At 43.0% G+C, this 14,902-nt stretch overlaps 1 protein-coding gene across 1 annotated transcript; it reads right to left on the reverse strand.

The window, feature by feature from the left end:
• Positions 1 to 352: 352 nt before the first annotated feature.
• On the reverse strand, positions 353 to 2,602 carry LOC147899612 (uncharacterized). Its single transcript, XM_087378197.1, has 2 exons — positions 1,920 to 2,602; positions 353 to 1,030 (listed from the first exon to the last, which is right to left on the reverse strand). Exons 1-2 carry the CDS (start codon positions 2,504 to 2,506, stop codon positions 814 to 816), a joined length of 804 nt encoding a protein of 267 aa, XP_087234323.1. The 5' UTR covers positions 2,507 to 2,602; the 3' UTR covers positions 353 to 813.
• Between the last annotated feature and the right edge of the window lie 12,300 nt (positions 2,603 to 14,902).

The raw sequence follows: 14,902 nt of genomic DNA on the forward strand, positions 1-14,902 counted from the left end.
ACCTTCAATAACATATTGTGGTACCTCAAGTTGAGAGGGGATTGTCAGAGATGGTGTTAACGTGCCACGTCAAATGCTTTTAATGTTGGCCTTATTCTAAGGCAGAAATGAAAGAAGCAAGAGAACAGAGAGAGGGGGGGGGATTTACTTAATTATTCCCAAACTCCACTCTAAATATATATCTGTACATAATTCAGCTGAAGCACATCAAAAAACCCCTTAAATGATTTTGACAACATGTCTCCTGTTGAGATCAACGTCAATCATTTTATGAAAACACCTGATGATAGAAAAGAATATACCTAGATGAGTCCAGGAACATGCCCAAATTCATCCTCTAAAACCACAACATACTGCAGTTTCAATCTCATGATAGTCACTCATGAGGTTGAAAACCATAAACTCCATCACGCATAGCACGCGGACTAGCTACTACGACATCCCGATTGACGTCATCAGCGCCCAACAATGGGTTTAGACCAATGCTCTCACACATACAAATCCAAACACACCCACACATACTTGAGCATCCATTTATAAGAAGTCTTCATACTGAGTTTCTGTCGGCACTCCGGAGGGTGAAGGCTAGCACTAAAGGATAGAAAAGAATGTATTAAAGAATATATAATACATTTTTTACAGAAAACACCTACCCCATACTTCTCTCTACATAGAACCACACAATTTGGCTACAGCATTGATTTTTTACAATTAATGATAATCATGGGATGCCTTATGTGAGTTGGCTTTGCACATTGGCTCCAGATAGATATAAACCATAAAACTTCATCCTCAAAAACTAGCCATCTGTCACTATGAGAAGAACGAACTGACATGAAATAGCCATGGCAGTACAAATGCAAAGACCATGCATGCTAGCAGAATATTGAAGAGACGATGGTTTTGCCAGCATCGTGCTCCATCTGACGTAAGAGCTGCCCCTGCATCCCCATCATTCCAGCTCTCCATAAACGTTGCATCACCATTTCCACTCACATTTTGCACAGTTGAGCCACAAATCTCACAAGTCCTGCAGGAAAGAGCAGTCTAGCTGAAATGCAATGCCATATATGATCCAGCAATTGATGCTTGAATTTTATTATAAAGCTATCCCTTCCCCTGTTGCAACTTTCAATGCAAAGTGTAAACTCCAAGGTTGAAAAAATATTAGAAAACCTAACAAACAAGACTTGCCAGTAAATTCCTCAGCCAACATCACATCAAGCCAAATTCATCACGACAAAACAGCTGGATCCTAGAAACTTTTTAAACTGAGCAAAGACACGAAGAAAGTTGCCAGCATACAAATCCTGACCAAAAAGGAGGGCGATAATAGGTCCAGGGTTTACAAAATACATAGCTAAGCCACACAAATATTGAAAGGAACCTTTACATTGCAGCCAATGCCCTAGAATGGAGAAGAGTATCATTTCCCAAAATGGAAGTTAGCAGATGAGGATATCTTGATGTTACAAGGATCTTAATGAACATGTGTGCCTTGGTCCATGCTAAAGTGAAGAAGACCGTGGCCTGTGCAATCAGCGTTACCATCAAAGATGGTAAAAAGGCGAGGAAGGTTATACCGTGGTGATGGTAAAAAATTTACCATGGAGTCCAACCTCGAAGAGGTTATGAGCAGAAAAAAAGGAAGCTCGAAAACGAGATTAACGGCTGAGGAAACTCATCAGACCTCTTTTAACCAACTCCTACCTTGAATCGTGTAGCTAGTAATAAATATCCGTGGCCTGTCCCTTTTCATTGGGGAATACAGGAAAAGAGCAATAAAGTTGACGGTTATAAAACAGGAAAGAAGACTTTGGCAAAAAACGCAGACTACTCAATATCTCTAAGCGAACGTATGCACAGCTGACTTGGACAATCTAAACATAACTGCACACTGAGGTTCGTCAAAAGCTTGCCTGTTTCCCTTTATCTTAAACCAAGCCTCTGCGCATTGGCGATGGGCGAACGCTAGGTCGTGCTTGCATTCACAACCTAGCTCAATCGAAGGGCCGCTCTCTGGCTGAGCGGCGTGTCCCAGGTGACAGACTCTACATATTCTCTCTCCGGAGCTCCCGTTTCGGTCCAACTTTCCTGGTATAACTACCTTCACGTGGTTTGACTCTTGGCTAGATACTGAACCTTCTAGACCCTTCTCCAGATCCAAAGCCTCACCTGGCACGTTTGCATCAAGAACGGAAACGTTTTCCACGGTGTGCTGGTCCAACGATCCATGAGTACCATCCAACGCTGAGCTCTCTTCAGGATTGCTTCCTGATACGACCGCATTTCCCGCAGTGCTTAATTCAATCGATGATTCAGCTTGGCATGCAGCAGTATCGGAGGTGCTAACACACATGAATTTGTCATCATTTTGATCGCGGTCTGCCGCAGCGCTATCCTGATCCAAGTGCGACTTCACCGGTAAAAAGACCTCGGTCCCTTTTAGCCTCTCATCGGTCCTTGGTTCACCTGACGGTAGACCGACAGAAGGCGTCACGTCCATCTCTGATAACCAGGAATAGTATAAATTTTGGGAGAGTAAAAAGAGTGTTTTTGGGCGACTGCATTCCCTGCGAGCACCAAGCTCTGCTTGGAGAAGATAAATTCAGATAATTTACAAAAGCACGTAAGAGCCGCGTACAGCTCTGTGCAGCGAGCGACGAAACAGATGTAAACGACCAAGACTCATGTTGAGCATTTGAGAAAGAAAAAACTCTGTGCTGTCAGAAAGGGCGAACTTGTTTTGCAAATCGGAGCGGTGCGTGAAGCAAAAGCTAGAATTGGAGGAGACTGCGCAACATGCCAAGCTTGAAGTAAGGCACGCTTGCAAGAGCGAAGGAGCTTCGTGCACGGAAAGTCAAGGGGGAGAGAGCAAAGAAAACCGAAAGCGCAGCTCCGAATTGCCGAGAGCAAAAGTCAAGCGGGAGCAGGTGGAGAAGGAGAAGGGGGAGTCGATTCAAAGGAAAGGGAGGCTAGGAGGGCGTGGGGTGTGGCTATGGCGATGGCGAAGGAGAAGGATGAAAGCTTTTGCTTGAATGAAGACCAAAATGAAAGATGAAGATGAAGATGATGAAGGATGAAGATGATGAATATGAAAATGACTCTCTCTCTCTATCTCTCTCTTTCTCTTTGTCTATTTTTGCTCACGAGTCATTTATCTCTCTCTACTATTTTTAGGGGAACCTCCCCACAATTAGACTTCCCCCAAAATCACTCCAACCCTCGCCCCCTTCATATGTGCGCGCGGCAATTCTTGTCCCCAGTTTGTGTGTGTGTGTCTGCACCAGAGCTCCCCCCTCTCCTTGATCCAGTTGCCACCATCCCATCATGACCATGGATCCTACGTTCCAACTGACGATGGCTTCCCAGCTAGCAATCCACCGCTAGGCCACAATGTGAGCTCAGCATTTACCCTACTAGCACAGTGCCACTCGTGGGACGTGGAGGTCCTCTTAGGCACGTTTCACACGTGCACTACAAGAGTTGTGGCAAGATCTCATTTGTCTGTCCAAAAAAGTGCTCGCCGATCCACTGTGCAAAATCTCGTCCAACATCAATGGGCCACATGTTGTATGGACAAAGGAAAAAATTGTGGATTTCTCTTTGTATTCATCTCCTTCGTTCGCATAGAATATCCATCAAGACAAGGATACTCACTTCACGAGGGTGAAACCCCCTTAGCGCACAGTCCCACATCTATGAGGATCATGCCAATCTTTACTCCTTAGACGTTGGGCAAGGAGTTGTTCTCGTGCCTTCCTTGATTTGAGGGTGGTTACACACCGCCAAAGGGTGCCCCAAAGGTGTCCAACTTGTGGGCAGCCAAAAAAAGTCTTGGAAAGGTAGCATTTAATGGAGAGCAATCCACTACGTGAATTTGATTGGTTGGGAAATAGGTGCCCAAACTTGTGCAGCCAAGGTTGCCTACCCGAAAAATCTCTTATGATGGGCAGGAGGTAGCAACTGACTTAGCTTTTCGAGTCCCCTAAATTTTTGCTATGTAAAGGGGGGGGTGCCCATCCACCCCAATGGAGCATTCTGATTTGCTTCCCCCATTAATGATGGGCGGGCACTCTTTGGTGTGTAAAGGGCCTAAGAAAGGTTGAAATATTGGACATGAATCCAACCTTGCTCTACTGGCTAGAACCAAAACAAAGGAAGTGCTAACATCACCGCAAAGGGCGATTTAAACAAAGATCTTTTGAGATCATCAATCGTCGGAGCAACTTTTTCTACGAATGTATCAAATTTGTTTTGCCAGATGAAGAATTTGCCCAACACAAGAATGTGTTCTTACACCATTATCATCTAAACCCACTCTACAACAAAAGTCCCACTCTATTTACTGCAACCCAAGGCACATATCATTGCAATAACTCTGACACTTCTATTCGCAACCCACTTCGAGAGCATGTTGCATTGCTCCCTCACTCTTTGTCTTCAATCTCTCAAAGTCAACCCTCGTTTGATCATGCTCTTAATCATTTTTAAGTACTACCCCTCTTCCATGTCCTTGATTCCTAAAAGATCTAAAGAAAAAAGAACTGCTCTCGGGCAATGAGTGCCTCCTCGTTCTAGTTGTTTTAGCCCTTTTAGGCCCCACAAATAAAACCCCCACCTTGACAAGATGTTCCACTATCTGACTATCTTACATTAGAACTATGCACTTGACATGCAATAAACAACACAACACTACCTAAGTTTATTGACAACACTACCTAAGTTTATTGGGAGTGCAAATTTTGACGGGTGAGATGACATGTTGAAGTGGAGAGAGAGAGACAGAGGAAATAAGTTGAGAAAAGTATACGAGAGAGAGCGAGAGAAAATATGTTGAGAAAAGTATATGTCTCAACTTATTTTGGTCTCTTAGTTATTATTTTTTACCAAAATCTCTCTCTCTCTCTCTCTCTCTCTCTCTCTCTCCCTTGCTCCCTCCCTCCCTCCCTCCCTCTCTCTCTCTCTCTCTCTCTCTCTCACACACACACACACACACACTCCCTCCCTCCCTCCCTCCCTCCCTCCCTCTCTCTCTCTCTCTCTCTCTCTCTCTCTCTCTCTCTCTCTCTCTCACACACACACACACACACACACACACATACCCTCCCTCCCTCCCTCCCTCCCTCCCTCTCTCTCTCTCTCTCTCTCTCTCTCTCTCACACACACACACACACACACACATACCTTTTGTTAGTAAAAACGCACGTGCATGCATGCATGCACACACATTTGGATGTCCCATTACCCTTCAAAATATCTTTCCCTTATTTATATCCAATATGTCCACCAAACATCCTATGTCATGGACCACCAATAAGGTTATTAAATAGCGACTTACACTACTAAGAGCGACTTCTCACATTTCTAGGAGGCAAAGCTTATTCACACAACAACAAATTAATTTATTTTAGCCTTCAATCCTATATAGTTTGAGACACATGATTGTATAAGAGAAGAGATATACTACATAGCCACTCTCCTATTTATTTTGATACTCCTTACAAGCCTCTCTCTCTCTCTCTTCTCTCTCTCTCTCTCTCTCTCTCTCTCTCTCTCTCTCTCTCTCTCTCTCTCTGTGTCTCATGTTAGCATGTCTTCCTAAAACATTCCCTTGTGGCTCATATCTCATCTCTCTAGCACACATCTTAAATTTACTTCACTTATCATGAAATTCCATCACATCCCTGTCTCACTAATGCAATGCCGGATGCGTCAATTTTACGAGCAAAAACCTATGAGCAGGTTTATCCGAGCGTGTTTTTCAAGAGATTTTTAAAAATGTTTTTCTTTAGGAAACATGGTTTTTACACTTTTATTTTCACTAGAACTAGATCCCTTTATCATAAAAATATACAGACTAGTCACTCATTCATTTTTACACAACATAATTTTCTTATTTAGAGACATCCCTTTGTACCCCTGTTATTACCTTAAAAAAGTGTTGATTCCTTTAAGAAACATTCCTCATAATCACTTTGAATGTAATAATACTATGCACATATAATTACTTATTAACACATTTATATCATATGGCAATATCTTTTTAGTGTTTTTATAGCATATTTATGGACATGTTTCTAAAGAAGTTTAAATTACTATAAATAAGTATTAACTTGGGCTTATATATCACTCTCATAAAATACATGTAATATTTAATACTATATATGAAAGATTTTCCAAAATATAACTTCATAGATGTGCTCAAATGGGGTGTTCCGATCAATTTGAGTGGTTGAATGACTATATTTGGACATTGGATATGAAAGTTATGTCACTTTTAAAAGTGCTGTCCAAGGTAGTTTCGCCAGCGAAACTACCTTGGGAGACTTGCTTCAAAGGGGTTTCGCTGGCGAAACTACCTGGATGGCTTGCTTCAATGAGTTTTCTTTGAAGAAACTCTTTCATGAAGATAGGCTGAGAGAGGGTTTTCAATGTCACCCCCTATTAAGTAAAAGTTGTAAGAAGGATCATAAGGGAATTTTCATAGAGAAGTTTACTCTACATGTGGGTTTCTTCAAAAGCCATCCCATTATGCTCTCACCATTCCTATAGATTCACCTAAAGATTTTTGTATAAAATAGGCATTGCTATAATACTTTGCATATTTCTAAGTGAAACTATGTTTTCTTCTGATCGATTTTTGCCATATTTATGCATAGTTGGAAGCTTTTTTTTTCCTTCGCTCGGAAGATTTCGCTCAGAAAATGCTCGTCCCCTGCAATGCCTAATGAATATTGGTAACACAACAATAGGAAAATCGAGGCAACTTTCAAGCCTATGTAATGTTCTAGACACAATATATTGTGACTTATAGCAATATTTTGAATTTCTTCACTTGTGATAGAATTTGGAATGTCTTTGTGATAGTTCCCAAAAATGGGTTGTAAAAGTACAGCGACAATGTTAATTTTGTAATATAGTATGTGCCACTAGTATGTTAATTCAAATAGTATGTTAATTTTGTAAATTCAAATAGTATGTGCCACTAGTCAATCTATTTTCATAGAAGCTACTTTGCTCCACACTATTTAAAAAAATTTTACTACTACATTGTTCTCATGTTTCTTTCTTAAATTATGTAAAGGGGAAAATCTTTAAAAAGTAAGCATGGAAACTTATAGTATATACAATCAACTTCAAATGACTAACAAGTATTCCCATCCTCATATGACATTAAGGGTATGCCTTGTCTTCACGCCAACTTGCACAAGCCTAGTATTTGCAATTCAAGCAACATAACTATCGTGTCTACAAATTTAAAAGAGGTCAAACCCTAAGTGATTTTCTTTTAGATATATAAATTTCACCTTGATGTGCATATGTCCCTAGAGGACCTTTTCTCACTGTGATTTAGTAGTGTACATTTAATAGTGTTAATGTTCTCTCTTCCATACACTTGTGTACTCACCTCTCCAGTCTCTACTCACACTTTCTACTTCTGCCAATATGGTATTGGACCCTTTATCCTTTAATGAATGCATCCATTGCTACATTTTTTCAGCACTTCTTGTAGATTGCGTTGAGAGCTACACTATCAATAATTTTCATAGCCCTTTATATGAGTTTCACATTTTGAGTTATGATGTTTTGAATCTTGTAGCTTTTGCGTTATTAGCCTTCCCTTCCAATGTTCTTTAAACGTTCTCTCAATGGAGGGGCACGGCACATATGGGGTACTGTTGAGATATCAAGCTCTACCCCCGATATATCTCCTGGATGACTATCATTTATGTCACCGCCTATGTTAGTTGTACTCGTGGTGTAGTTAGACTACCACGTATGTTTTTGGTTTGGGTTCACATATGAACCACGTATTCTAGGGTTTGACATATAGGGTATTTCCCTCTTCTATTGTATTTGTTGTTGTGTGCAAAAGTGAAGAAAGGCTTCACCCTCCAACCTTGTGTCCTCTCTATTTTGTGTGTTGTGAAGAAAGCTGAACTTGAGTCTCCTATCTCTCTCCCTTATTCTTTACATGGTATCAGAGCCTTGTTCGTGGTAAGGAGCTCAAGAAAGCAAGCCAAGTTTGTGGTGTCCTGGTAAGAGGACCAGTGTTGCTTTCCTATTTCGAGTTTGGGAGCAAATCTCTGCAGGTAGCACAGCCAGAAGTGCAGGAGTGCACTGTTTCAGATTGAGAGGCCCTTCGCGGTGTGGCGAGAGCGCAGTATATGCTGCGGGCAAGGGCAAAGCCCTTGGTGACTTTATTTTTTTGATTTGAGGCCGTTTCGGGGCCCGTTTTGAAGGCGCAAGTTCTTCGCAGGCACTCAGAAAAAGGCCCTGTTTTTCGCTGTGCGACCACTGCACGGCTAGTCGGTGGAAAAGTGCCATAGAAAGTGCATCGTATGCGTGTGTGCAGAGATATTGGGAGTTGCAGATTCATGCCTGTTGCTTGTTGATGCAAAATCGTCACTAGGAAGTGACTGTGTGGTGAAATACCACTTTCGTCAGTGTTGCAGATCTGCCCCTGTGAGGTTTTTTGCAAAAGTTTTGCTATTTGCCCTTGTGAGGCATTTGCTATGTTTACAGGTTGCTGTTGCAATTCGTGATTTGTAAAATGTCTGAGAATCTGTCTACCATTGTCAGTGAGAAGCTTGACAAGAACAACTTCCAAGCATGGAAGTTCAGGATGACAAACTTCCTTATGGGAAAGGGAGTTTGGGATTACATCAGTGGTGAAACTGCAGAACCAGTTTTGGGTACTGCCCCCACACCTGCTGAATTGAAGGCCTTTAAAGAATGGCATGAAAAAGCCAGAAAATGCCTGTATTGGCTGTCTGTTAGCATTTCAGATTCTATGATTGTGCATATACAGGATGTAGAGACGCCTAAGGAGGCATGGGATACATTGGTGAAGCTGTATAGCACAAATACCAAAGCATGAAAGATGCAGCTAAAGCAGGAGTTGCACAATGTGCAAAGGAAAAATCTGAATATAAATGAGTATTCCCTGAAGGTGAAAGGCCTTGCAGATTCTCTTGCCTCCATTGGAGCACCTGTTGATGATGAGGACTTAGTGTCCGTGACCTTGAATGGTCTTGGGAAAGATTATGCACAGTTTCGGACATCCACTGGAGTCCGTGAAACATTTCCTGATTTTCAGGAACTTATTGCTCTCTTGCTGAGTGAAGAGCAAAGGAATGGTGGTTCAGCCACCTCAACTTCTCAAGAGACTGCTTTCTACTCGAATACAGGTAGAGGCAGGGGTAGAGGAAGAGGCCGTTTTGGTGGCCGTGCAGGAAATCAGAACCAATAGCAACAATAGGAAAACCAGTCCTATGGAGGAGGACGTGGTAGTTCTAGAGGCAGGGGGAGCCAAAGAGGCCGTGGTTCATGGCAAAGGAACCAGCAAGTAAATAGCAGCACAGAATGCTATTATTGTGGAAAGCCTGGACACAAGGAGAATACATGCTATAAAAAGCAGAATGACATCAAAAGTGGGAAGTTGCAGCAAAGCAACTATGCATCATCAAGTGGGCATGGTGACGACAGAAATGAGCACCTTTTTGTGATGCAGCATATGGTTAACTCCATGTCAGGAGATGCTGCAGCTTGCAATGATGTTTGGTATGTTGATTCAGGTGCCTCTAACCACATGACCAGTCATGGTGAGTGGTTTCATGATGTTAGAAATTTGGATAAGCCAGGTTATGTTGAAACAGGTGATGATACTGCGCACCCAATTACGTAGGTTGGTAAAGTGCCATTGGCTATGCAGGATGGCAAAACGAAGTACTTGGCAGATGTACTTCATGTTCCAAAAATCACTAAGAACCTGGTTTCAGTAGGCCAGATGGTTGAGCAAGGTCTGCAGGTTAGATTTAATCCTGATGGATGCTTTGTTGAGGACTTGAAAAATAAGTGCCGCTTGGTTGCGAAAGGCAACAAAAATGGCAGAATGTTCACCTTGGATGTTGATATGCCTGAGGTGAAAGCTGCTATGTTTGCGCATGGGAGAGGTGTCATTGCAGATATTGAGATATGGCACAAGCGCATTGGGCACGTGAATATACAAAGGCTGAAATCTATGCAAACAAAAAACATTGTTGCAGGTTTGCCTAAATTCAGAGTTGAGGGAATGCAAAAGGTATGTGAAGCATGCCAAATGGGTAAGCAGGCCAGACATGCATTTCCCAAAAATGCTAAGGTGAGCAGAAGACCTTTGGAAGTGATCCATTCAGATGTTTGGACAACCAAAACTGCTTCTATTGGTGGATGCCATTATTATGTGACGTTTATTGATGACTACACTAGGAAGGTGTGGATTTATTTTATGAAGCACAAAAGTGAAGTGTTCAGCCATTTCAAGGCTTTTAAGGCCATGGTTGAAAAAGAGAAAGGTGTGCATATTAAAGTGCTAAGATCTGATGGAGGGGGAGAGTACTTTTCAGAAGAATTTTGTGAATATCTGAAAGAACAGGGAATTCAAAGGAAGTACTCATGCAGGTCTACCCCTCAGCAGAATGGGGTTGCAGAAAGGAAGAACAGGCATATTGCAGAAGTAGGACGGGCGATCCTAAATGAGAAAAACATGCCTGATTATTTTTGGGCTGAAGCAGTAGCAACTGCTGTTTATATTATGAACAAAACCCCACTGCAGCTGTCCATGGCATGACGCCTGAAGAAATGTATACAGGCCAAAAACCAGATATTTCTCACTTGAAGGTATTTGGTTGCATAGCATATGTTCATGTTCCTGATGAGAAGAGAACAAAGCTGGATCCAAAGGCAGAAAAATGCATCTTTATTGGATATGCTCTGCATCAGAAAGGGTATCGCTGTTATAACCCTTCCACCCGCAAAATGCAAGTGAGCAGAGATGTTGTTTTTGATGAAATGAGCAGCTGGTATGCACCAACTGTTATGGTAGGAGATGCAGATGCAGGAAATGGGAATGCTGCAAAAAATGCAGAGCAGCAATCTCAAGCCTTGAGTGGACCCAGAGAGTCCTCTACTAGTGGATCTAATGCATGGACAGGGAGATTGAGACCTAGTGAATCGTCACATGGCAGCCCTGATAGTGTTGTGCAGGTATCACATAAGGGAAAAGAAAAAGTAGACCATGCTCCAGTGTTTGATGTGTCTGCTGGTAGCTCTCATGTTGATGGAGAGTCAAGCGGCTCTGAAATGAGCCTTGATGAGGAACTTGGGATTCCTTCTGTTGTTACACCTGGTGCAAGGAAAAGCAGGCATGATTTAAAGACGCCTGCAACTGATCCAGTTGTACGGAGGTCCACTCGTATTAAGTATCCAGTTGACAGGCTGAGATATGATGGGTATACAGCACATCACTATGCTTATATGGTCAAGGTTCTAGAGGAGCCAGAGCCCACATGTTTTGAGGATGCAGCAGGGCATAAAAATTGGGAAGCAGCTATGGATGAAGAGATGGCTGCCTTGGATGCAAACCACACTTGGGATTTGATGCCTTTGCCTCATGATAAGAAGGCTATTGGCTGCAAGTGGGTTTACAAAGTAAAGCACAATGCTGATGGGTCTGTTAGCAGGTACAAGGCAAGATTGGTTGCCAAAGGTTTTGCGCAGACATATGGAATTGACTATGAGGAAACTTTCAGCCCAGTTGCAAGGATGGAAACCGTGAGAGCAGTAATTGCTATGGCTGCTGCAAAGGGATGGTCTTTGCATCAGATGGATGTGAAAAATGCCTTCTTGCATGGTGATTTGCAGGAAGAGGTTTATATGATGCAGCCAGAAGGTTATGAGGATAATTCACACCCCGATTTTGTATGCAGGTTGCGCAAAGCCTTGTATGGCTTAAAACAGGCGCCGAGGGCATGGTCAGACAAGATAGGGCAATATCTTGTCACTATTGGATTTCAGATTTCCAATTCAGATTTTTCACTTTATGTGAAAAGGACAAACAGAGGGATTGTGCTTATAGTCATCTATGTTGATGACTTGATTATTACAGGTGATAGTGATGCAGACATTAATGAAGTGAAGCTGCTGTTGAAGCAGAAATTTGAGATGAAGGATTTGGGAGAGCTGCGTTACTTCTTGGGCATTGAGGTTATTAGATCCCCGAGTGGGATATGGCTGTTGCAAAGGCAATACGGTTTGGACATGCTGTCCAAATATGGGATGACAGGCTGTAAGCCTATTTCTGTTCCATTGGAGCAGAATGTGAAGCTCAATGCCGAGACAGGTGAGCTTCTTGAAGATATTACTATGTACAGGCGCATAGTAGGTAGCTTGATTTACATGACTATAACCAGACCAGATTTGAGCTATGCTGTGGGGCTGGTGAGTTAGTTTATGCAGGCACCGAGGAAGCCACATTTGGATGCGGCTAGGCGCATACTGCGGTATGTGAAGTCCACATTGCATTATGGACTGTTTTATGAAGCTGGGTGTGCATTACAGGTACATGGATACACAGATGCTGACTGGGCTGGTAGTGTCTCAGACAGGAGATCTACTAGTGGTTTTATGTTTTCCCTTGGGAGTGGTGCCATCAGTTGGAGCAGCAAGAAGCAGCCAACAGTTGCCTTGTCGAGCACAGAGGCTGAGTACAGGGGTGCAGCAATGGCTGCATGTGAGGTAGCTTGGTTACGGAAGCTACTTGCAGATATGGGACAGTCAATTCATGCAACAGTTGTCATTCATTGTGACAACATTAGCAGCATCATGCTTGCTAATAACCCAGTTTATCATGCTAGAACGAAGCACATTGAGGTGCATTATCACTTTGTGAGAGAGAAGGTTCTAGCTGGTGAGATTGATCTTGTCTATGTCAGCACTGAGGAGTAGGTGGCTGATATTTTTACGAAGGCATTGGGTACCGAGAAGCTTCGCAGATTTAGGAGCTTGCTTGGTGTACGTGAGATGGATTTGAGCTTGAGGGGGAGTGTTGAGATATCAAGCTCTACCCCCGATATATCTCCTGGATGACTATCATTTATGTCACCGCCTATGTTAGTTGTACTCGTGGTGTAGTTAGACTACCACGTATGTTTTTGGTTTGGGTTCACATATGAACCACGTATTCTAGGGTTTGACATATAGGGTATTTCCCTCTTCTATTGTATTTGTTGTTGTGTGCAAAAGTGAAGAAAGGCTTCACCCTCCAACCTTGTGTCCTCTCTCTTTTGTGTGTTGTGAAGAAAGCTGAACTTGAGTCTCCTATCTCTCTCCCTTATTCTTTACAGGTACACCTGATTGTGTTTGGCCACTAAGGAACCTATTTCATTGGGCATATGTTTATGGGATGTTGATTTGCACTAGTCTACCAATAGGGGGGCTATGAGAGAAAAAATTCAATTAGAGCATTAGACGATGAGACGGGGAAGGGGGGAGGAGGGAGCCGAAGGGTAAGGATATTTTGCCATATGTCCCAGGTTGAAGCTGCTTCTGGATCTTTTTAGTGCCCTTCACGAGTATAAAGATGCCTTCTCTAGCTCGCGATTTCCACCAGATCTCTCTCTCTCTCTCTCTCTCTCTCTCTCTCTCTCTCTCTCTCTCTCATTTATGAGTGCACGCACAACAGTTTACATCGTCTCACCTTTAGAGGAGCCTGTGATAAGGACATTGAAGGGAGGAGTCCCATCCAGAAGGGTAGTCTCTACCTGAGCTGCTTGTAAAGGAAGGAGAAGAGACTGTCTTTCTTTGGAAAGGGGGAAACTATGAACTGAGTTCTTGGCGAAAAAGAACTCGAGTCACCTGTATGGCCAATTTGCTCTCATGCACAGAGGGTAGCTACTATCGATTCTGTTGGAAGTCCCGTGTGTTGCCGATTCTATTGGAAGTTCCTTGCGCTCTTCCTACATCTCGTGGCGATTGAATTGTGTGGGGCAGTTGATGGCTTGATTGTGACTTGGGAGGTAGAGAGAGGAAAAAGGGAGGGGAGAGGGGGTGGGAAACTACAAGGCATTCGATGGTGGCTGATTGCGAATCAGGATTGAATGGAAGGAGTGAGAAGGCATCAAATGGCATGAGCAGAGGGAGTACAATACTCAAACACAGTTGAGTATTGTACTCAAACACAGTGTGGGGGTTAAAGGTCACTGTGCCTTAACCCCAGTTATGTACAATACTCAAACACATATATAAATGAATGAAAAAGAAGATTAGGGTGGTTCTGCACCCACCAAAACTTGTGTGGCTCTCTGTCTCTCTCTCTCGCTCTCTCTCCCTCTTCCATTCTTGCTTCCGTTGAGAGCACTCTCAACTGGTATCAGAGCTCGGGTGATCTAGCTGAGCGTGCGTGAATGCTTGGAAGCTCAGCAGCTCTGTGGGAGAAAGGAGAAGCTTTGTGGGAAGCTTTGTGGGTGACTTTACTTGCATCCGAGTGTGCAGAGACCTTGGAGGAACCTTTGGAAAAGTCACTTTGGCTTTACGAAGTGGTTTTGAGAGCCTGTTAAGAGCTTTCAAAGAAAAAGTCGTTTTTTGAGCTTTTCCCTGTTCCGTTCGATGACAGAGACTCCGTATTGACTTGTAGAGGCAACTATTGCTTGCTTTTGGTGTCCACATTACTTCAGGAGCTTGGAAACACCTTCATTCTTGAATCTGGGATCATTTCAGTGGATTTCTGACTCACTGTATCAGTTCCTGCGTTTTTTGCCCGGGTATTGGAACTCAAGTTTGGAGCAACCATTTGCAGATCTGTCAGTTCCGGTGGACTCAGGAGGTCCTAAAACTTCTATGTTGCTCATCATTCGCACTCCGGTGGAGTTTACAGATAGCTCTGTTTCCAAAAACGTTTTTCAGTCCGTGTGTTGGACCCAGTGATTGAGACCACGGTTTCCAAAACCGTCTGTCCCATTGCGTTCCGGACGACCAAAAACCCCTACCTATCAGTTCTTGCGCGATTCGGTGAAGGATTTTCAGAGTTATAAATCTCTGTGTATTCGATTTCGTCTCTCTGTTATGCATTTTTCATACT

This window comes from Dipteris shenzhenensis, chromosome 8 (genome assembly GCF_047967505.1).
Source record: "Dipteris shenzhenensis isolate YYH24624 ecotype China chromosome 8, Dip_SZ_1.0, whole genome shotgun sequence".
Lineage (NCBI taxonomy): Eukaryota > Viridiplantae > Streptophyta > Polypodiopsida > Gleicheniales > Dipteridaceae > Dipteris > Dipteris shenzhenensis.

Excerpts from the sequence above, each read along its gene's own strand:
- LOC147899612 (XM_087378197.1), bottom strand. The coding sequence starts at position 2,506 with ATGGACGTGACGCCTTCTGTCGGTCTACCGTCAGGTGAACCAAGGACC. Across the intron at positions 1,031-1,919 it reads TTTAAGATAAAGGGAAACAG|GACTTGTGAGATTTGTGGCT; the intron begins GCAAGCTTTTGA and ends TCTTTCCTGCAG.